Source organism: Anopheles coluzzii, chromosome 2 (assembly GCF_943734685.1).
Source record: "Anopheles coluzzii chromosome 2, AcolN3, whole genome shotgun sequence".
Lineage (NCBI taxonomy): Eukaryota > Metazoa > Arthropoda > Insecta > Diptera > Culicidae > Anopheles > Anopheles coluzzii.
In genome coordinates this window covers 71,122,963-71,145,429 of record NC_064670.1, presented here as the reverse complement: position 1 = coordinate 71,145,429, position 22,467 = coordinate 71,122,963, and the positions used below count along the sequence as shown (strand labels likewise).

Below are 22,467 nucleotides of genomic sequence, written 5' to 3'. Positions count from 1 at the left end.
AAACGTGCATGGCTTTATTTGATTGTATCTTATCTGCAATTTTATCTTGTGTAATTATCGCATTTGTTCGTCGTTGTTTTTTTTCTATTTGTTTAACTGATTTATCTTTGACATACACAATACGCAGACCAACACATACAAACAATACTATCTTGTTAATCGGCATTTCAAATACACGGATAACAAGGGCCAAGCAACGTTATTGACTTAACATATATCTAGCGTAAATAAATCTATTATTTATTAAATTCTATTTATTTTGTTAGAAAATTGATCCTATTGAAATAACATCAAATATGAGCTATACGTAAACAGAAGCATTTCATTTCCAATACACCCACTAACATTAACACATGCTAAAGGCGACAGTATTTTTCATTGCACTTGAAGGCTAGCTGCTAAGCACAACGAAAAAAAAACAACAGAGGACTGAAATAGTGGAGTAAGTAGAGATGTTGATGGATGAATCCAAACACGCTGCTGTCATGTCATGGCGATATAATGGATATATTGAGTGATGATAAACTCCTTTTGATATACGAATGCACCACTTTTCGCGTGTGCAGTGCTAGGGAAAACTTGTTTTTTATTGCCATGGTCTGGTCACTGTTGTCGCTTTCTATCCTCGTGCAACACACAGTCAACCTTTATTTGTACTGGTAGTGGTGTTAGAGAAATTTTCCTTTTCTATCTGTGGCTGTTGTATCGCACAACAGGATCTGTATGAAAAATGTTGTAGAAGATGTAATATATGTGATATGAAGCAATAAATGGCGTAGTATTTTGTATTTTCTACAAACACATTGATATATGGATGATGAATGTACGTTACATGAATGTGTTGAATCACACTTCTATTGAATAAGACAAAACTATTATAATTACTCTTATTTTGTAAAAATGGTAAAATGCAGTGCAAACAAATCATAATAATCATAGAATCTTCATTATTTGAAGATTAACTAAATTTCTTCTCTAGCCGTAAATATCTGATGCCAAATCATTGTCAAAAAGATATGAACAACTATTGCACAATATAGCAATCATATGAGTTACTTACTGGAGATAGAGTTAGAGAAAGCTATTAGTGCGTTGCGAGTTTTTTGCATAAAGTCAGGGTTAAAGCGTGAGTGAAATTAAACGTGTATTTCTGAATTTTTTTTCTGAATTTCATGAATTATTAGTCAGAATATGGCTTATCGTACACCAAAAAAAAGAAGAAATTATGTTCCCCAACTATTTAGATTATACAACATGTTGAAATAATAAATTAAATGCATTTCATTGTGAATCTCCGCTGAATCCGAGCTTAACGAGCAAATATTAATGCTCAAACCCAATTTAACCAGCTCTATTAACGAGTTGAATGAAGTTAGGCCGGTCTGGTGGTATAGTCGTCAATTCGTACATCTTAACTACATGCCCATCATGGATTCAAGTCCCGATTGGACCGTGCTCCCATAGTAGGACTGACTATCCTGCTATGTGTAAACCAGTAAGACACTGACTGAAAGCTAAGCTCACTAGTGGTGGTAAAGGCAGGCCTTTAACACTAGTGGTGGTAAAGGCAGGCCTTTAACCGGCAACGGTTGTTGTTGCCAATGAAGAAGAAGATTAACGCGTAATAGTTCGCATAAGGAGCAATACAATTTGTGTTCCTGGTGCGTTTTTGTGCATTAATTTAATTTTGATTATTGCTGAGGCATATAAGAGCTTCGATACTAAACATTGTTTAATAGAAAACTATTGTCAGGAGGAAAAGTGGTAAATTGGACTACGCAAAACTCATTATGAGGGGTTCTACTGTATAGGATACAAATTCGAATTGTTGAAGTATTTAATGGTTTCCATTTTTGAATGGAATATGAATCGTGTGTAAAAAACGAATGACCTACCGCTAAAATGGGTTTTAATGCCGGATTAGTTAGTTAGTAAGAAAAATTGTTTATTTATATGTATCGTATGATATTATATCATTTGTCACCTTGATCACTTTCATAATATTCACCAAACCAAACAAAAAAAAAGGTTTTTATCTATTAACACAACATAAATGATCCTAAACTGATAACAATCCTACAATCCTTGATGGTGGAACTACTCAGGGTATCTTTCCACCTCAACTTAGGCATACCACATCCCCTCTGTCCTTGTGGACGGCCTAAAATGACATTACGGGCTGGGTCGACCGGATCCATATGTATAACATCACCAACACACTGGAGCCTGGTGAGCTTGGTACACTGAACGACAACAAGATCGTCGATGTATCGGCTCCTTCATTGGTCTTCCACATGTAAGGGGCCAAAAATCCTTCTGAGCATCTTCTTCTCGAATGCGACGAAGAAGGTTTCACAGTGTTCATGTCGCAGAGGTGTATGTGATTACTGGTACTATAAAGGTACTGGTACTATAAAGTCGCAGCTTTGTCCATTGCGACAGGTTATTTGAGGTGAACTACTTTCTCAGGCTAAAGAGTGGTTGGCAGCCAGCTTCTTACAGCATCCATTCAGCGCTGTCGGTGCTAACCTTTGACCCGAGATAGGTGAAATCTTGTACGACTCCTACGTAAGTTTGGATTTTTTAGTAGAGAGGTCTTTGTTAGAATGATTGTTGTACAAGCCTAGGTTCTTTGCCGCCTGCTCGTTTCCTTGACCGGCTTCAGCTACATAGAAGTGCCACAGATCAATGATGACATAAAGAATCCTGGTCCTTATAGATGAATGTTGCAACATAAATAGTAGAAAATTGAATAAGAATTGTTCATATTATGTTTGAGGTTGCCTGGTGAACAGTCTGCCTTTGAAAGATTGCACCGAACTGTTAAAGTCGAACAGTGTGTAAACCTCATTGAACGAACTGCTCATGGATGGTTAAGGGTCACCTGATCCATAATTGGTGTGACAACGGGGGATCGCGAACAGTGGTCGTGGGCGTAGTGGTACCGTTTGGGCTTATAGGTATAGGTCGTGTAGCTCAAGCAGTATAGGGCTGTCAATGTTACCAGTTAGCAGACCTGCTACAAATAGATGCTAAGCAATTTGTCGCCTATCCTGGCCAATGAGCATGAGACAATCCTCATAGGACGGATGCTAACAGCCAGTGTTGAGACGTTATCAACAGCACTCTTTCTTTCGTCCGCAGTAAATTATTATTAATAAAAACAAGCGTTTTTTAAGCTATCTTTTAGTTAGAATTTTATTGAGAGACGCTAAAAAATCCGTCACTTGTCTCGGGCTAAGGCGAAAGAGTGAACTTTCTTCTCTCCCGTAGCCCCGATCGTGAGCCTTCGGGAGTACTCGGCCCGATCAGTGTTGGACGTTGTCCACACTAATCATTTACCGCGTCGCCCTCTGTCGGCAATTACAGGGAACAACACCTTCTGTGCGAATCGGCTGTTAATAATTATTAACAGCCAGGTTCTTATGGTAGTAGGGAAACTGCATAACGGGAGAGTTTACGTTGGATGGATTCCTGTTGATCTGATAGGAGCTGGGTCGAGGGGTTTCAGACCACGGTGGTATGCTCGAGCACTGGCCTTATGATGCTACAGTAGATAGCTTTAAGACACATGGGGTCCTCACGGACACAAGTCTTTTGCCATACGGAGAACAAATACATCATCAATGTATGCCAGGATGTGGGTTGACTTACAGAATATGGTTCCCAAAGTCTCTATTCTCATGTACCGGATGGCCCTCTCTACCGCCAAGTTGAATAGGAGACAGGCCAGATCGCCCCTTGGCGCAGACCTTTGGTGGCTGAGGCTTAAGGCAAAAGGCCCTTAGAGTTTTCCACCTTCACCTAGCAAGTGCCGTTGGTCATAGTTATTCTAACTTTCCTTATCAGTTTGGCCGAGAATCCAAAAGATAGCGCTGTATAGTTTTACCCTGTCTATGCTATCATATGCGGCATTGAAATGAATACAGGGTTTGCCAAGTCAGTTTCGAATGTAAACATTGTTATCCTTTCTTCTTTCTTCTTTGGGACAACAACCGGTTGTCGGTCAAGACCTGTCTGTACCCACTAGTGAAGTGAGCTTGACTTTCAGTGACTTATTACCATAGCAGGATAATCAAGCCATACGTTTGGGAGCACAGTCTATTTGGGGCTTGAACCCATGATGGGCGCGTTATTGAGTCGTTCGAGTTGACGACTGTACCACCAGACCGGTCCAAACATTCAACTTCAACAGGCTGCTACCATCGTTTTTCACCGGTGTTTGAAGCCGGATCGCATCACCTGTTGACAGGTGAGGTGTTGAAAATCATGCTGAAGAAATTAAAAATTATTGTAAAGGAAATGAAATCAAGGCAATTTACATCTGCTGAAAAACATGGATGCGGTGAATAATTATGCATACATTCGAAAGTGACTTGCAAAACCCTGTAACAATGTTTACATTAAAAACTGGCTTGGAAACCCTGTAAAGAGATGGTACATGTTGTATCTGTATGCTGCCATCGATTCACTATTTCAAACCCCAGTAACAATTCGATTATATGTTTTTGTTTAAAATGTTTCATTTTTATCTAAGAGAACGTTTTTAAATTTGATTAATACGTTATTTCCTGAGACGTGTTGGTTCCTCTTATGTAAAACTATTTAGTAGTCTTCAGCACCCAAACAAGAAAAATAATGGTACGGAAGTAACGGCATTTTGTTTTGTCGCAATCGTAACCGTTTCCAGCCTAAAAAACCGGAAGCAATGAAAACATTTATGGTAAAACTGTCCAACGGCTGTGTGCTGGGTGATCATCGTTGCAGACAAGTTGTTTTTTTTTATGCCAAATGAAAACAGTTTTGCTGATGTAACAAAACATATCAGGTCCAGGTGGCTGCAAGCGTATTTTATCATCGTCGTGTTTATGGCGAGTGTCATTTATGCATGTAAGATCTTGCATCGCTTTCTTTCTGTTTTGTTGTGTATGCTTCAATACAACACACATCACACTCACACACACCCTCCTGGACTCCAGTTCAGGGTGCGAATATATTTTGTCGGATGAGAAAGTCGGAGAAATTGCGTAATGGTTGGCTGACTTTGGTAACGTGCGGTGTTTTTGTGTGTGTGTGAGAGAGAGGGAGTGTGTGTGTGCTTTTGGATGTTGTTGTTTTCGAAGAGATCGCTCGATCGCACCAAACGGTACAGGTGCAAATGTCAGCGTGGTGATCGGTGAAGCATCTAAGCGGAGAGCAGCATGGTGCAGTTAATTATTGAATGGTGATCGTTCGATTGATTGAGTACTTCCCATTCTCACTAAGCTCGTATGACGAGTGACATCGATTTTGCCACGGTTCAGAAATGCATCTCTAGATCACCACAACCAAACCAAACGAAACGACCATGGACATGCGGTGTAGCTATGATAGGGGGTTTCTTTTCACTTGCAGCGTCTTCGTATCATTGCTGCCGTGTGTCAATCAAAAGAGATGGTATAGAAATGAAACCTCTGGACACTGAATCGCTCATTTGTTACTGAACTTGGTCTGTATAGCAACAAAGTAGTGCAAATGTTTCCAACTAATAACAACATGATTTGTTATAAAACTAAAACTGCAATATGATATAAAACATTATTTAGACGGCTTAGTCCAGGCACTTGTGAAAAGAAGATTAAATATTATTTCGGTAAAATGGTTACAACAAAGTACAACAAAGAATGAAGGTAAAACGAACAACAGCAACTACAACAAAAACATTTTGCGCAGATAATAGCGGTGGTGGGTGCATGCTTGTACCGCTTTTGAATTTTTGCAACAATTCGTTATAGGTCAGGATGGATTGGCCACCCGCTTGAAGAGTATAGAGAGAAGCGGTGAGGTGAGCATTGCAACAGTGGTACTTTCACTTTAATTTTTTTTAATCACAACCAATCTGAGAGCGCATGCATTTTTTCAACCATAACCAATCTGTGAGTGTGGTGTGATGGTGTTATAGAGGAAACTTTCATTTTCCCGATGCTTTGCCCCTTGTTGTTGTTGTTGTTGTTGTGAGGCGAAGTCAGACAAATATTAAATGTCCTAGTATTAGTATTTGTATTTGGCCAAAATATTACATGATTACTATCTTTCCTTGAAATGGACAAACACGGCGAAGGAAAACGGAATCAGACACAATCGGATGCGCTGCCAGTAAAACCATCTCAATTGTGATTTGTAATTGCGTTTTACCCTTTTCCGTTTAGCGGACCGGATGCTCACACAGGTTAATAGCTGGTAGAAACGATTACTGCTCAAGAACGTAAAGTTCCTACGGCCAATGCATAAAGAGCTTGATGGTCGTCACGCCAAATTGGGGTTGAAGCCAATGATGGTTGAAATGTGCGATAGGTTGTTTTCTTCATTTAGAAGCACGCGTGCTTAAAATAGTGTTGTAGCTTGTTGTTGAGAGCTTACAATATTTTCCCGAGCCAACAGATCGAGCCGACAGTCTTCCCCAAGTCGTTGGGCGGAGATTTTGTTATTTACTTGGGCAGCAGCAATCAAAACAAAAACACAGCTGAAGAAAACCATTCCCAGTACGTACGTACGCAAGTGTGTGCGGCATTACTCACTCCCTCCATAGGTTTGCTGATCGACATCTGTGTCGTTTCAAATATCCGCCAGCAACAAACGTCCACAAAGGTCTTCACAAGTCGACGGCCTTTGGATTGTTGTGTAGTGTTGTAGTGTTAGGCATGCGCATCGGGCAGTTTTCTGAATGCGTGCACCATTCATTCATTCATTCATGCTTAGAATGCAGTTGAGAATGACGGAGAGAAATCGAAGAATCTGGTTCCGTTTGTCGGAGCAGACAATCACGACGACGGTACGTTTGTCCATAGGTTAGAGCTTCCGGTGTGAACAAACTAATTTTAACGCGGTGTGCTTGTGTGTGTGTGTGTCTGTATGTGTGTATTAGCGGAACGCACTTTCGCCGTTGTTGTGGTGATTTAGTTACCGCTGTGGAGAACAGAACAGAGCGCAAAGGACACAGTAGAGGCCAGACCGCCGGAATTGGAATAATATTTGGTGTGCATCATTCTTCATGCAAGTACAAATTAGTTGTGGCTTAAAAAATGGTACAGCTACTCGAGTGCCCAAGCGAGCTGATGATGGTTTAGTTATATTTTGTGAGTGCATTAGTCCGCACCAGCCAATGCCCAAGTCGAAGCGTGAATAGTGTGAGTTTAAAGTGTGTAAGCATTGATAAGAGAGTCGAAGACGCAGCATAGTTTACAATAGTGATGTTCTTTGGTGTTTCTTTGGTTCGAAAGCGCAATCTTTATTGTAAGTTTAAAGTTCACACAGCTGCATGAGCGGTGTGTTGAGATTAAACCATTCTTGATTTCATTTTTTCCAAAGAATTTATATTATTGTGTAACAGTTGTCGGTATAGATGGTTTGTGGGATTGTGCTGAAATACTCTTCCAGTTTAGTGTCCAGTGTATTGTAAATTTTTGTGTAAAAATATTAATTAATTGAAATCGATTTTTCCTGGACGTTTTTTTATACAAAAGTGATACAGCTAAAATAATATTATCTGCTGCGTAAGAAAAAGTAATAGTGATTCTCAAGACGAGAAAAGAACAACTCGAAATTTAAACCAGTGTTATTCAGCGGACAAAACATGTTTCAATGCATTATACAGCAACGTAATGGATGGATCCATCAACCGAGTCCCGAATTTCGGGATGTCTTTCCAGGTAATATGTTTTCTAAAGCTACTATTGCAAAGTGCACATGTTTTGTATGTGAATTTATTTTATTTGAAATTGTGGTTGAGTTGAATACTTTTCTGATTATACGTAACGACCGTTTTATTGCGTCATCTCCAAATAGAACAATTCAGTTATTTCTTATAGATCGCATGAGTACGTTTACTGTTGAAATAGTAAATGTCGATTTAGTAATAATTTTAATCTTAATTTGTGTGCACCAAGGCTATTTTGACATTGTTTTCTTTGTTTTGCAATTATTTTCGGTAGAATATGTGCGTTACGCCGGAAATGGGTGACTATTCTGGATATGCAAATGGTACCAGCGTAGCGCAGAAGCAAATCAAAGGTGTATTGTCATTCAAACGTTGCATATGCATAATTGAATGAATTACTTAGCAAACCATATGCCAATGTGTGTGATTGTCAATGAGAGCATCACTGGTGCTGATGACCTGCTGAAGTCTGATGCCTGTTTTACTCGTTGCAGTTGCGTGAATCGAGAGCCTTACTTTGCCTCCCGCATCATCTGGCATTACAACAGTTCGTGTTGATGTACATGTGCGTGTCACGAAATCTTACGAATACATTGAACCTAACTTTCGTTTACGTTTGAGTGCGGGGGCGGAGTGCATGAGAAGAGAGGTCAAAAACAGTGACGAAAAGCTTCGCCAAAAATATGTAATTAAACTAAATTATAAAACAAATGATACAGTTTCAGTGTCTGGTAGTTATTTAGTCGTTTTTTGGTCGATGTTGATCGGATGCAAGCAAAATTTATCGAATAATGTCTTATTTAAAATCATCGTTTTTCCACGAAAACGCGTAAAGAACGTGCATGCGTAGGAGGGCGTTTCAGTGTAAGTTTTCTGAACAGCAGCTGCAAAACAAATCGGACCCGATTCTATTAGGAGAGAAATGAATGTTTTGTCAAGAACGCTCTTCGAGTGGGGTGTGGTGTATTTCCTGGTTCTTTGCTTCGACGTAACACAACGAAAGATTAAAGGGAGAATGTGCCCCCGCTGCCCGGCCCGGCCTTTTACGAACGAATCAGTAATCCACAATACACGGTGACTCATCACCGAAGAACGAGGATAGTATAATAAAAGGGATGCAGTTTGAACTTGGTCTGTAGCGGGTTTGAAATACGAAATTGTTGGAGTAAACGAAACAAAACTGAGCATTTATAATGATAGTTAGATTCATGCTTACTGCACATTATCCGGAATATACGACACATGTACGTAGAACGTAACCGAATTGTTACTCCTTGTTATAGGAAGTTTACTTTTCCGGGAGCCACCATGATGAAATTATAATTTTTAATATTTGTAATGGAAAAGAGCTTAAAATTACTTTTAATAATATTATTGTATTGTTTCAATTTTTATTTTAAAAAGTTCGATAGGATTTTAATTATTTTCATGAAACTTTTAAATTAACAAAATCTGTCGTGGAAATGACAATTTTTGAATTGATATGCCCGAAACTATTAATCGTAAATATACCAGAACGGAACTGTTCACTTAAGATATGTTTGTATATTTCGAAGAATTTGCAAAAAATGACAAGTTGTTCCTTTCTTTTCAATTGCAGATATCAGACAACAGCTGAACGAGCAGCTCAAATTTCTGGATGTTCGCATGGAAGCACAGATTGCGCTCGTACAAGAGCTGCAAGATTTTTTTCGACGACGAGGCGAGGTAGAACTTGATTACAGCAAGAGCTTGGACAAGCTAGCTAAAAGCTTGCAGCTTCGACACAAAGAGCAGCGGCAAAAGTAAGTTACTTGAAGAAATAATTCTTCCCCAACAAATGTAGTAGACTACTTATGCCTTGCTGTCGATTTATTTTCGTTTTCAGGCGTGAGCAATGGCCAATGTTCTCTTCTTACTCTTGCTGGCAACAGCTTGTCAATCAAACCAAATCCCTATCTAGGGATCATGCGGCAATGTCGGAGATTTACTCTACACATTTGGTAGCACGTTTGCAGACAGTGTGGGACGACGTTCAACGTATCTACAGAAAGGTATGGAAACAACCATTTTGGTGGAAATCTAGAGCAGTAGTGTTAAAGTATATACTTTGATTTTTCAGTGTCGAGAAATTGGGTTTGAAACGCACGTTGAAATATTGCGAATTTTACAAGAACTGCACACAAACATGAAAACGTACCACACGTTGCAAACGGAAGCAAAAGAAGCAGAAAAAAAGTTGCGACTTGCCGAAAACCAGCGGATGAAGCTGCAGCAGAGTGTGCCGAAAGAAAAGCTGGAGCGTAGCAAAAAGTATCGTTTGATCGAGAAAGAGGTACTGAAAAGAAAAAATAAGTACACAGACGCAAGACTGAAGGCGCTCAAGGCAAAGAACGAGTATCAGCTGTGCCTGGAAGCTTCCAATACGACGATCCACAAATATTTTGTCGAAGACTTGAGCGATCTAATTGATGTAAGTATTTGTACACACAAACAGGGAGATTGTGTTTATGTCGGATGGGTTGAATTATAGTTGGATGATGTTGATATAATTTCAGTGTATGGATCTGGGTTTTCATTCGGTCGTCTCGCGTGCACTGCTGATGCACGTTTCCGCAGATCAGGGTCGTTGTCGAGCGGTGCTACATAATGCCGAAACCCTATCACATATCGTCAACTCAATGGACAGTCGGGCGGACAAACAGAAATTTCTTGAACAACACAGTGCAGCTTTTATGATTCCAAAACGGTTAGAGTTCCAGGGACAGGACGAAGATGTAGAACCGGAGCTGCAAAAAGCGTTGCATCAAGAAATGGAATCTCGGCTAATGCAGCTAGAACAGCGCGTGAACAATTTGCGTATGGAATCGGAGGAAATTTGGAAAACCCTGGAAACAGCTGAAATCAATCTGCTTGACATACTCAATACTAAGGATTATGATTGTACTAGTGCTTTCGGTGACGGTGCGGTTGCTTTTCAGAAGCCCGAAAATACGTCCGTAAAACTGCGATCAGACAAAAATGAAATAGAAGAATTCTACATAACGGTAAGGAAGGAAAAGTCTAAGATGTGGTGGGACTCTGCTCTTTAATAATCTCAAAATGTATGTGTTGATTGTTTTGTTTGTTTCAATAGAAAATTCGCGAATACATTCTTGCAACATCGCGAATAGCGCGGTTAGATTCAAAAGCAGAATACCTGCGGAACGCTTTGGCAAAAGATTCAGCTATCAAAACAGATACCCTTACAAAATCGAACGTCCCGAAACGGAAGCGTATCGGTCGTATGAACAAATCGGGTCGACCAAAACTGTTCGGTGGTTCGCTTGAGGAATACTTGGAAGTTTCGGGGGAAGAAATTCCGCTCATTGTGCGAAGCTGCATCAGAGTCATCAATCTTTTTGGTAAATTATTAGTTTATTTGGCACGAATGTTTCAACTTGTAACACACATATTAACTATTTCCTTCGATGTTTAGGGTTACATCACCAAGGCATATTCCGTGTTTCAGGATCTCAAGTAGAAATAAGTAACTTTAAAGAAGCCTTTGAACGAGGTGACGATCCGCTAGCTGAAATGACCGATGCGTCCGATATCAATTCTGTCGCTGGTGTGTTGAAACTGTATTTACGCGAACTTCGAGAACCACTGTTTCCTTTAATTTACTTTGATCATTTCGTTCAACTGGCACGTAAGTAACTTACAAACAACCTTGGTCGAATTACTTGCAAACCATCAAAATGAGAATGATCCATTATGTTTGATCTCTTTGCAGAGCTTGAATCCAAGCAAGATATCGTATCGGGTATAAGAAAGTTTTTCCAAAGTCTCCCAAAGTCAGTTGTAGTGGTTATTCGGTATCTTTTCGCATTTTTGAACCAGTAAGTATGAGTAGAGCAGTTACGCCAAAGTATATAACCGAAACGAGCACGTACAATAATGCAAGCACCACTTTGTACCCATAGCTTATCAGAATATTCCGATGAAAATATGATGGATGCTTACAACTTGGCAATCTGTTTTGGTCCCACACTGATGCCAGCGCCCGAGGATAAAGACCAAGTGCAGTATCAGAATCAAGTAAATGAGCTGATAAAGAACATCATTGTCCATCATGCAGAACTCTTCCCGAAGGATCTTGGTGGAATTCATTACGAAAAGTTTATCACTTCAGAAACGTTTGAAGACATGTATGTTTACTTTTATTTTAATGTTCACAAAAATACACTAAATTTAGATTTATGTTTTTTTTTCTTTATTCATGAATTGTTTGTTATTGTGATCAAATCTTTATTTCAAATCAAATCTTTAATTTTGAATTTTGTTCCTCAGTGATGTTGGAGACTCACCCACAGAGCAAGTGTCGGAAGATCCGGATTCAGAAGTGTATCCATCAGAGGATGAGTCAGACACATTTGAAGCAATCGTTCAGTTTGATTTCAATGCACGTTCCGAGAGGGAATTATCGTTACGGAAAGGGGATACTGTGATACTGTACAATCAGGTGCGTTCACCACTGCTTGTAGTGCAAGGTAAATCGTTTTAATGCGTATTTTTATCTTTTACCACCGACAAAGGTTTCCAACGATTGGTGGCGAGGTGCAGTAAACGGTAAAACTGGACTTATTCCAGATAAGTACATATCGCTAAAAATCAAGTCAGTATTTTACTATTGATTGAAAAATGATGTCAATGATTTACTCATGCGTTGCTATTCTTGTGTTTCAGGGATGAAGAGCGCGATAAAAGTGAACATTTGAAATCTTCCAGTTCAGAAGAATCCGTCCGAAAGCGTCGTCCCAGTGGAAACATTTCACTTAACAGTCAACTTTCGATTTGTACACAAAACTCGAACACCCTCTCGAATATAACGTGCGGTAGTGATTATACCGCTTCGACTGTAAGCGCTGCAACGGCATCTGCCGGTGGACACAGTGCAACTGGCAATGGTGCGACAACTGCAGCTGGTGGTACACCTAGTGGCAGTGGAGCCGCGGGAACTTCTGCCGGATTAATTCAAACGTCATTGCCTTCTCCCGGGCATCCGCAATATCAAACAATTCAGAATTCTTCACAAGGAGGCTCATCTGGCCACCATTCTACATCTTCTCAGTCACAGCCTCCACAGCAATCTATTGCGATAGTAACACATCAGCCACCGTTGCCATCGACACACCATGCTCCTCCGCTGATTGGCGAAAAGTTGGGCAATGAACGAAAGGATGCCGACTTCATACACTATGATAGTGTGGATCACCTGAAAGCATCGCCATACAGCTACCACGACGAACCGCACTCGTTCGAAAACTCTTTCGAGTTTGTCGAAGACATGGCTCTTTTCACATACGAGGTACTGGAGACAACTGTATAATGCTACAATATCTTTTTGTTGTATTTTGTTGCAATATTTTGGAGTTCATTCCCCTTACCTTTGAATGTTTCGTGCTTCTCGAATCATACAGCCGTATTTGCTTGTTATCGTTGTTTGTGTACCGCTTTTTACCATGCGTTCAATGTTACTTGTGTTTGCAACGTTGTGTGCATCCTGAACAAAGCTCTATGCATTCAGTTTTTGTCTTCAAAACAGTGAGTGACGCGATCGTGCTATTTGTTTGTTTATGCATTTATGTAACTGAAACTAAAGCGTCATAACGTTTAATAATATCCTCTTCAAATATGTAGGTGCAAATGAACCTACAGTCATACACATTCTCAGTTAGAACAACAGATTTAAGCAAACAAATGTGTTATGAGCCATTGTTTGTAATTAAGATCTCTGGGCTAAGAATTTTCTTTTATTAGCATTATTGTACGATGTAAGTCAATTGCAGTATAAACGCGCCTATTTCTGTGTAGTTATTGCTACTGTATTGATTATCGAGTTAGGGTTTAAGGATAATAGATTAGGAATCTAGAAAAGTTAATGATCCTTAAATTGCATGTGAGTGTTTGTTTAATACGTTTAGTAATAATTCTTTCATTCAATGTGTTGCGCCGTAGATGCCTATTTTTCCCCGCGAATTTTGTTCTTTCTTGGTGTTAGTTGCTACCATCTGTCTCTTTTGCATCAAATAAAGACAGTAGTGGATTGATACAGAACATGTATATGTATATAAACATCGACACATTTGAAAGCAAGGACAGGACAGTACACACAGTGGATGTAAAATGTTTAGTTCTAAAGCATATGTTGAATAAGGAAACATATTAGACACCGTGTATTATTTAGCTAATAGAACACTAACACTAGATATGCAATCGATCAAAACAAAACAAAAAAGAGTGCCACTTTTCGTTTTATTACAATTGACCTTTTTGATGCTGTCAGTCAATAAAAGGAAGAAAAACATGACAATGATAACTAATTAAAAACATACGTTTAGTTACACTGTTTGCATGCAAATAGACTAAAAATAAATAAAAGGCAGCTTTTCACGTCATATTACATATGATGAAGCACACTAGTTATTAAAGCAAAGTAGAAGCACAAAAAATGACGAACGTAGGTAAAGTCTAAGCTTGAGGAATAAACTTAAAACATCACGTGAATTATACATTCATCCGTAATCAAACTTGTACCTCTACTTCCATTTGTTGTTGTAATATTAACAAACTGAGATTGGAATGTTGCGATCTGACTAGACCAAACGTTTTGGGCTATTTTGTTTGGTATGTCGATGGTGTTTACATTCATTCAGTCGCTTCCTATCGTTTTTGGTAAATATACCTATTGCTATGTATCTTTTTTTGTGAATCGATTTTAAGTATTTTTCATAAATCATCGAGTAACGTCCACAGTTTCCAGGCTTTTAAATGTACGAGAGGTGAGCGTATGTTTACATACATAAAACTATTAGCTTTTTAGATTGATTTACTGACGTCTTAGCACTTGCCTAGAAATAAAAAGAATTTCTTTATCCATTTCACCACGCTTACTAACAACCACATAACGTTGCTTAAACTTGCAGTGAAACGCCACTTAATAATGCTTCCAGAACCGTATCTATTATGCGTACATCCTAATTTATAATTTAATCAAAGTTAAAAATAATATTTGAATAACAAAGATTCGATAATCATCGGTGCATTTGATGTATGTAGTTGCTATTAATATACACGATACTTTACAGGTTAAGCTAAATTGTCCTGATATCGTAGTTGTTGGCAGTGTCTGTTGAAACTGTCGGTTGTTAAAGGTCACAAGGGAAATTTATTTACACAAGTTTATCGAAGAAGTTGAAGTTCAGTTATTTTGTCCTTTTTCAATATTATTTGCATTAGTAATACCTTTAACATGTTTTCATTAGTGATGTTTATGCTTTTATTTTGCTATATAATGCCATATGACCATCTTTGGCCTTGCTCCATTAACTCTCACGTTTAATTGCTTATTTTATTCTCGTTCACAACATTAATTGCTTGTTTTGTGTATAATTCATAGAAAAGCTGTAATAACTTTGAACTGCTTTATCTTTATTTTAGACATCAAAACCATCGGAACCGATTTATGCCGAACCGACCAAAATTACTACGAACCGCGAGAAATCACCAGCGGCTGACAGTGGCACAAGCAGCAACAGCAACGAAGATGAAATGGATAGCGTGGAAATCCGACCCCGGCTTGGCGGAATGGGAGAACCATCAGAGCATAGCAAATCGACTCTTGGTTTGAATCGCCGCAGCGAAACGACTCTATCCACCGGCAAAACAATCGCTGTTGACGGTGAACCATCGGCCGTGGATAACCAATCCGATCAATCCCGACCAATGCGAAAGTATCACGCGAAGAGCTTCAGCCTGTCAGAGAACAAACTATCCCTAGTTGCTGGTGGCGGTGGATCAGCAACGCTAAATGTGTTTCAACAGAACCGCGACCTGTGGCAGAAACGCGCTGCACAAAGCTCATACCAAAACCTAACAACGTCGCGCATTCTAAGTCGTAACCGAATTGCACCAGATTTGGTGATGGATCTTCCGCCCTCCGCCATTAGCAAGGAAACCGCACACGCATCAAGAGAATCTTTAGACACCGAGCTAGAGGATATGACCTCAGCTGAACGGTTTGCTGCTCAGAACCAGTGTACATTGAAAAAGAACGAACGATTTTCGAATGAATCTCCTGTGTATGAAAATAACACGGTGAAAAAAGAGGTAAAGCTGGATGTGAAAGGAGCAACGGTGACTGATAAACCGAAAGCAGAAGTGAAGCCACAAGAAAACAGTATTAAAAGTTCAAGCACGGCTGCAACTGAAGCTTCAAAATCATTAGAAGGTTGTAGTGCTGACGCTGGGAAAGAAGACGAATCACGAAGATTATCAGCAATTACCGTCCCCGTTGCGTCTTCCTCGTCTACAACAAGTGTGGCCCCAGGTGCGGTCACTGACGTGGCCGAATTAGAAGTTGCTTCCTCTTCAAACGAAACTGAACTATCGCTAGCGCCATCGTCGTTACCGGGAAAAGAACTTAGCAAGAGTCCGATCCCTGTGCGCAACACACAGAAATTTGTGTCCCAGTTTGCTGATTTACATTTAACTGGCGGCTGTCTGATGAAGTCAACCGAAGGGACGTCGGCAGCAAGCGCCTCTTCCATGACGCAGGAGCAACAAGCAAAGAATCTGAGCTCATTCAAACCGCAAGTAAAAGTGAAGCCACAAATACTGAAAAAGCCCCAGGTGCTACCACCGCAAACGCCCGAAATGCAACGCCGCAATGCAGACTAGAAGTGGGCTCTGTTCTCACGCTCTAATACGTTCAACATGTAAATATGTGTGCACGTAGCAAATGGAAGCGATGAGAACATTATCACCTGATAAAGCATGGCGCGGTCAGGTTGAGATGCGCATCGTCTTTCTGTATGGTGTTTCTGATATACACGGTGAATGCTACTACAGAAAGGGAAACGCATGAGACTAACAGACAGAATGCGTACGGTGTGAAGCGTAAAGAGATTGGCATGAAAGTGACTGATTGCAAAATGATGCAAAGTGTACAACCTTTGCAAGAACCTTGACAAAGTAAACATTACACATACATCCATTTTCCGAGGATGTGGTAGTCCGATCGCCATGAATGAAGCCATGATGGAACCTTTTGGTTTGGTAATTAGGCGTGATCAAAGTACAGCGCATTGTTGGTATTTGTTGCGGAATTGAGCATGATGCGCAGGAATGGATTGAGTAAAACACCAATATTTCGAATATATACATTGATAAGTGAAAAGTTTTTAATAATTAAGACTGGATCGGTACAATACACAATACTCGTAAAACAGGCGAAATGAAAGCAAAGCTAAACATTGCACACATTAGCTAAAAATATTACCATGGATTTGTAGTTCGTGCACTCATGCGCGAACAGTGCAAACAAGAATGCAAAATGAAGCGAGAATATGGCGAGCAAAGCTGGTCGGCGCGGTGTACTGTGTACCCATGTACACCAACACCATGCGGACCACACACACACACACGTATATGGTAGTGGTGCCTTTTTTACGTATTTGGTTAATCTGCGTAGCATATTTTTATGCTGCGTTAATGATTTTTCTTCAATTACGAGCAACGAACAAAATGAAAGCTTACTGGAATGAGTATATTATTTAACTATGTATGGGTTGTTCTTTTCTCCCATTGTGTGTAAAGCCGTACTGTGTTTTAATGGTACCGTATATTTTGTTGATTTAACAGTTTCAGTGACGGCTATCTTCTTCACAAAGTTGCCGTGTACACCACTTTCGGCGACAGAAACTTCAATCTGAAAGATAAATAACAGTGAACGGGCGAACATTGTTCAAAATAAACCATTCTAGACGAAAACCAACACGAAAACAAGGTGCACACGAAACGAAATGTAACCAGAACCAGCAGAGTAGAGTCTGAACGTAGTCTGTAGTAGGTCCATGATATTTCGATCATATAGTAAAGCGTAGAAGTAGTTTGAAAAAAAAAAGGATTCAGCGGAAACACAGGACAGGGACGATAGAGCTAAGAGCAAAGGTGATTATGATATAATAACTAGCAATCCTAATCGCAAACATTATACGACTGATAATACAACCACACGCACAAGGCGCGATATTTTTGATTACGAAACAAATACGGATAGTGGGTGTGGCAGTCAGCATCTGGCAGTAAATGAAAAAATCTTTTTTTTTTTATTTAACAACAAAACAAAAGGCATCATTTACGAGTATACGTAACACATTCGCTAAATTATATTTTCAATACACACAGAACAGAAGTCCTCCTCTGATTTTTCCTCTCTGGTATCGTTGTTGTAACGTATGAAACACAGTAATTGCAATCTTATCGTATTTAATAATGCTTGACAAACCAAACTCACTTTTACACTGAGCGCAAATCATGTATGTCTGTCTGTGTGTCTGTGTGTGTGTGTGTGTAAAGTAATTCTAACAATTTCATCGTCAGCATCATAAAAGTAATCTCCAGCAAACAGCAAATTCATCGCTATTAATAAATAGTGCATTGTGTTACAATAAAACACACCCATACGACTAAAAACATAGTTTCCGCTACACGCAACTACGCTCTATCGCAAGCAGAGAAAGATAAACATATATATATACATGAACGTGAATCAATAATAATCTCTTGCTATCTTCGAATCCCTGGTACGACGATTTACATATAGAGCGAGCGAGAGAGAGAGAGAGAGAGAGAGAGAGAGAGAGAGAGAGAGAGAGAGAGAGAGAGAGAGAGAGAGAGAGAGAGAGAGAAAGAGAAAATGTTAACTAGACTGCAGCAAAGGTACAATAATGTAACGCCGTGTAGTTGCGCCACACACCAGACCGTATCGATTCCGAAGAGAAAATTTCGTTTCAACAATAATTGAAATAGGTTTCGATGGCAGCGATATCTGATTTATTTTCTTTATGCCATTGCAAACATTTAGACCTGTATCAGTTTTTGAATAAAGTATCAGTTCTGAAATAATGTACCTACGATGTGGTGAGAAGAGATTGTGCAGGAGGTTTTACACGATGATCTCTATCGTCCGCTGTTCAACGTACAGGGTTTAGTTAATAATAATGCGTTGGTTGATCATGAGGGCATCAGCACAATGGTGAGATGATCATTAAACGGAATGCCAGTAACCAGAGAGAAAAAGAGAGCGAGAGAGCGAGAGAGAGAGAGAATATGACGGTCGGAGAGCTAGATTCGTTTGGATCCGGCGGTTGGAGAAACATGTCCACACACACGGGCGTAATGGAAAAAGTTTTTCTAATTTTCTTAATTTTCCGGAACCTGCGTTACAGCGTAACAGGGTGTGCTAATAATACACTACCACACTGATAGGACTTTGCACAAAGAAAAGGAAATGGAAGAGAGAAGGGGGTGGGTTTGCGAAACCAGTGCAGTAGTGTAGCTGCAAGCACAAGCAAAGCAAAACGAAGTATATAACTATAAATACATACTTCCGCAGATTAATTTACACCTAATGGGATGCGAGGTGAATCGAAGGCATCAATTATATACAGAATAAATGTGACACACTAATGAAACCAAACCAAATGGACCAATTTCAATTTAACCAATTCATTATTTCAACCCTCTTCGTAGCAAGCCATGAGTTCAAGTTGTGATCGTTTTCACCGAACGAATAGTATTGACTGTCAGCATTACTATTGCCAGTGCAATACCATACAGTGCGATGTTCAAAGCATTTTGCCGCTGTTTTGCCGGTAGTTTGCGCAAGGGGATTTGTTTATACTGGTAATTTGCATCACCCAGGATCGGCCAACCGTTGGCCACAGTTTGGAGACACGTCCTAGCGCGTTTGGCGTTCAGTCATCGGTAACATATCGCTCGTTATCTACGCATTATCCTGTGTGGTATGATAGTATGGTGCGTCGAATAGGCAAACTACTGTGTGGATTTGTTATAGTGACCGTACTTTACCCTAGCAGTGTCTCGGGAAACTCCCTAAAGGATGGATTCTTTCAGCAATTGTTTGAAACTCTGTTTCGCTCTGAAAGCAACACAAGACCCGCCACGGAACCCATCTTCATAACGCGTAACGACACGTTGGAAACTGCAGTGATGAATGTATCATCATCATCATCATCATCAGAAACAAGCGATCATGTTTCGCGTGCAGCAATTATCCTGTCCGAACCGGTTAAAAATGGTACGCTCCTCCTGGAAGATGGCTCATCTAAAACACGTCCAGAAACACAGTTTGGTGAAATGACGGATCAAGCAGGACATGCAAGAAGCTCGGCCGTTGCAGAACGTACCGTGAACTGAAAGAAACATATTCTAAGTGATTACAGCAACGACCGAGAATGTTAGCGAACAGTAAGAATTATTGAGCTTTGATTATAGATTAAGAGCTTAGAATGAGGATAAAAAATAATCTCATTTACTCTAAAAGAGATGTGAGATGAGTAATATGTCCAGTAACATTCAAATAAAGCTGTTAATTTAATCAAATATTCGTGTGTTGTTGATGAAGCTTGGCATGTGTGTGTGTGTGTGTGGGGGGGGGGGGGGGGGCTGATATAATTTCGAGGTAATTTTGGACGCTACTGTCCTTGTCTGCTGTTAGTCAGACGACGGCGATTTCGTCAACGAAAGTGACACCCAATTGCTAATGATTGTGTGAAATGTGGAACAAACAATACACTAGTTCGAATCTGTCGAAAGCTTAATGTCGTGTTGTCGCACTGCCATTCGCTTCAGTTGCATATTGAGCGCTGGAGAAGAAGGTCTCCAAATCCCGAACTTCCTGATAAAACAACATTCTATCACTAGCATGTATTCAAGACAGCTTACGGTGTGCTGGATGGTGGCAGGAGTACTATTGCTCTTCCATGGAACAACTGTACAGCCAGTGGCGTGTGAATCAGAAACCAGTGGAGGATTTTTTGCCCATCTGTGGGATTCGATCTTTGGCTCGAAGCAACAACCATCGCCCAGCAACAATTCAACTGCCGTGAAAAACGAAACTGATTCGTCGCCTTACAACGCAACAACTGTATCTACTACCATCAGTAGTAATACTACATCCGTATCCACGGAATCGCCGGTCGAGAATGGTGGAAACGATACTACTACAACAGCAACAGTTACCACTTCGGCACCCACTTCCAGCTCAGACAAGAGAACTACAGAAAGTGACAAGACGGGTAAAACGGAATTGAACGGAACTGATGTATCAGCTCACACAGAAAAACCGCTATCCAGCGAAGGAACGACGATAGCATCAAGTGTGTCCACGACGGATAGCAATGGCGTAACTACTATTGACAATGCTACGAAACAGGCGAATACTACTACCACTACTAATACTACCAGCACTACAACCACTACTACTATGGAAACCACCTCTCCCGGAAGCAGCACAGCAGCGGAATCTACGACGGCTACCACGACAACACAATCTTCGAAGTCGGCACAATAGGCTTTGCTTTTCAAAAGCTTCATTTGATTGTATTTTTGGTCTATGGTTTCGATGTGCTGAATTTGAATTCCTGTACTTAAATTAAGAAAATAAAACGATCGAAGTGTTTTTAAACAGACCCAAGGTGGCTAGATGGATTACAGGTGGGTTCTTAGGTAATAATGGTTGGTGCTTTCTATAGTAGATTGGCAGATAGAGAGTTCTCGTTGCGAAGGACTCTGTATGAGTTGCTAAGTAACTTTGGACTCGCTAGCTGTCAAATGAAGTTTTGTCAAAGTACACTGGGGGTATCCTTGCATAGGCCGCAATTTCAGCTGAGAAATTTACTTGGACGCTCTGTTTGGCATTGACGAGGCGATACTTACATTGTGATTTTGTCGTTTCTCGAGTGTGTATAGTAGGGGAAGGTAGGTAAAGACGGACACGTTAAGGGAGATGGTAAAAATCTAGGGATATATAAGTGCAACGATCATGAAAATGTGCATACATTATCTTACACTCATGTTTTATCAGAAAATGTGTTGAAATTTTTAAGTTTCCATCGATTTTTGCGTTTTTTTTATGAATGAAAAACATGTTTTTTTTCGTGCAGTTTTGAAATGTTCGGGTAAGACGGACACCAGATATGGGAAAGATGGACACCATGAAGGGTAAGATGGACACCTGTAGAAAAGGTTAGGAAGTGAAGAGTTTTACAGTATTTTAACAAATTCTATCGCTTTCCACGTCCTGGTACGTTTATAAACCAATTCTTGGTCTATTGCAACGGCGATTCATTCAGCCATGAATTTAGGAATTGTAAACGGCGCTTGTAATATATCGTAGAATGCAGCATCTAAAGCATTATTGAAACATACAACTATGCGCACTAACAGCTGACGTTGCTCTAGCTTACAGAACAACAATCTAGAACTTCCTTTTAGGAAATTACTCCGCAAAAAGTCCACGACCCCAGTATTCATGAGGGACTTGTTAACAGTTTAATTCATTTTCCACCATGTCAAAATTCAACATTTGATTCTTGTAATCCAATAGAATTTCTCATCTATTCCTGAACAATGTCGTATAAATGTCTCATCTTTTTATTGCTTAAAGTTGTCCAAGTCGTGAGAAGATATTGGATTTCGTGAAGCGCCTCATCAGCGTCGAGCGATGTCAGAATGTTTAAACCACCAGAAAACAATATTGCTTTTATTCTCGTTCTTTCGCCAGTTTTTTCATGATCACGACAACCTATTCATGAAATAAAACTTCCGGAAATATAAACAATACAAGTTGCAGAGCTTAAGATCGGCAGTAGTCAAATTAGATCCACAAGGGTGCGCACGATTGAAAATTTGTTTTGTTCGTGGATTTAACCAATTTTATATAT

The 22,467-nt window shown here is 39.9% G+C and overlaps 1 protein-coding gene across 9 annotated transcripts in view; it reads left to right on the top strand.

Moving 5' to 3' along the window:
* Window positions 1–21,213, top strand: part of LOC120947243 (SLIT-ROBO Rho GTPase-activating protein 1-like) — a 33,434-nt gene extending 12,221 nt beyond the window's left edge. For 5 of the 9 annotated variants that reach the window (XM_049608008.1, XM_049608005.1, XM_049608009.1 and 2 more), the window contains 12 exons: window positions 9,297–9,480; window positions 9,564–9,729; window positions 9,798–10,148; window positions 10,234–10,722; window positions 10,812–11,079; window positions 11,154–11,366; window positions 11,451–11,556; window positions 11,641–11,865; window positions 12,008–12,179; window positions 12,253–12,332; window positions 12,404–13,025; window positions 15,158–21,213. In XM_049608008.1, coding sequence (XP_049463965.1) covers window positions 9,297–9,480; window positions 9,564–9,729; window positions 9,798–10,148; window positions 10,234–10,722; window positions 10,812–11,079; window positions 11,154–11,366; window positions 11,451–11,556; window positions 11,641–11,865; window positions 12,008–12,179; window positions 12,253–12,332; window positions 12,404–13,025; window positions 15,158–16,396 — 4,115 coding nt within the window. In that variant the 3' untranslated portion in view covers window positions 16,397–21,213. Of the gene's footprint in view, window positions 1–4,373; window positions 7,273–7,502; window positions 7,689–9,296; window positions 9,481–9,563; window positions 9,730–9,797; window positions 10,149–10,233; window positions 10,723–10,811; window positions 11,080–11,153; window positions 11,367–11,450; window positions 11,557–11,640; window positions 11,866–12,007; window positions 12,180–12,252; window positions 12,333–12,403; window positions 13,026–15,157 lie in introns of those variants that run through there. The other 4 variants (XM_049608010.1, XM_049608011.1, XM_049608012.1 and 1 more) reach the window with 2 other exon arrangements.
* Window positions 21,214–22,467: the final 1,254 nt, after the last annotated feature.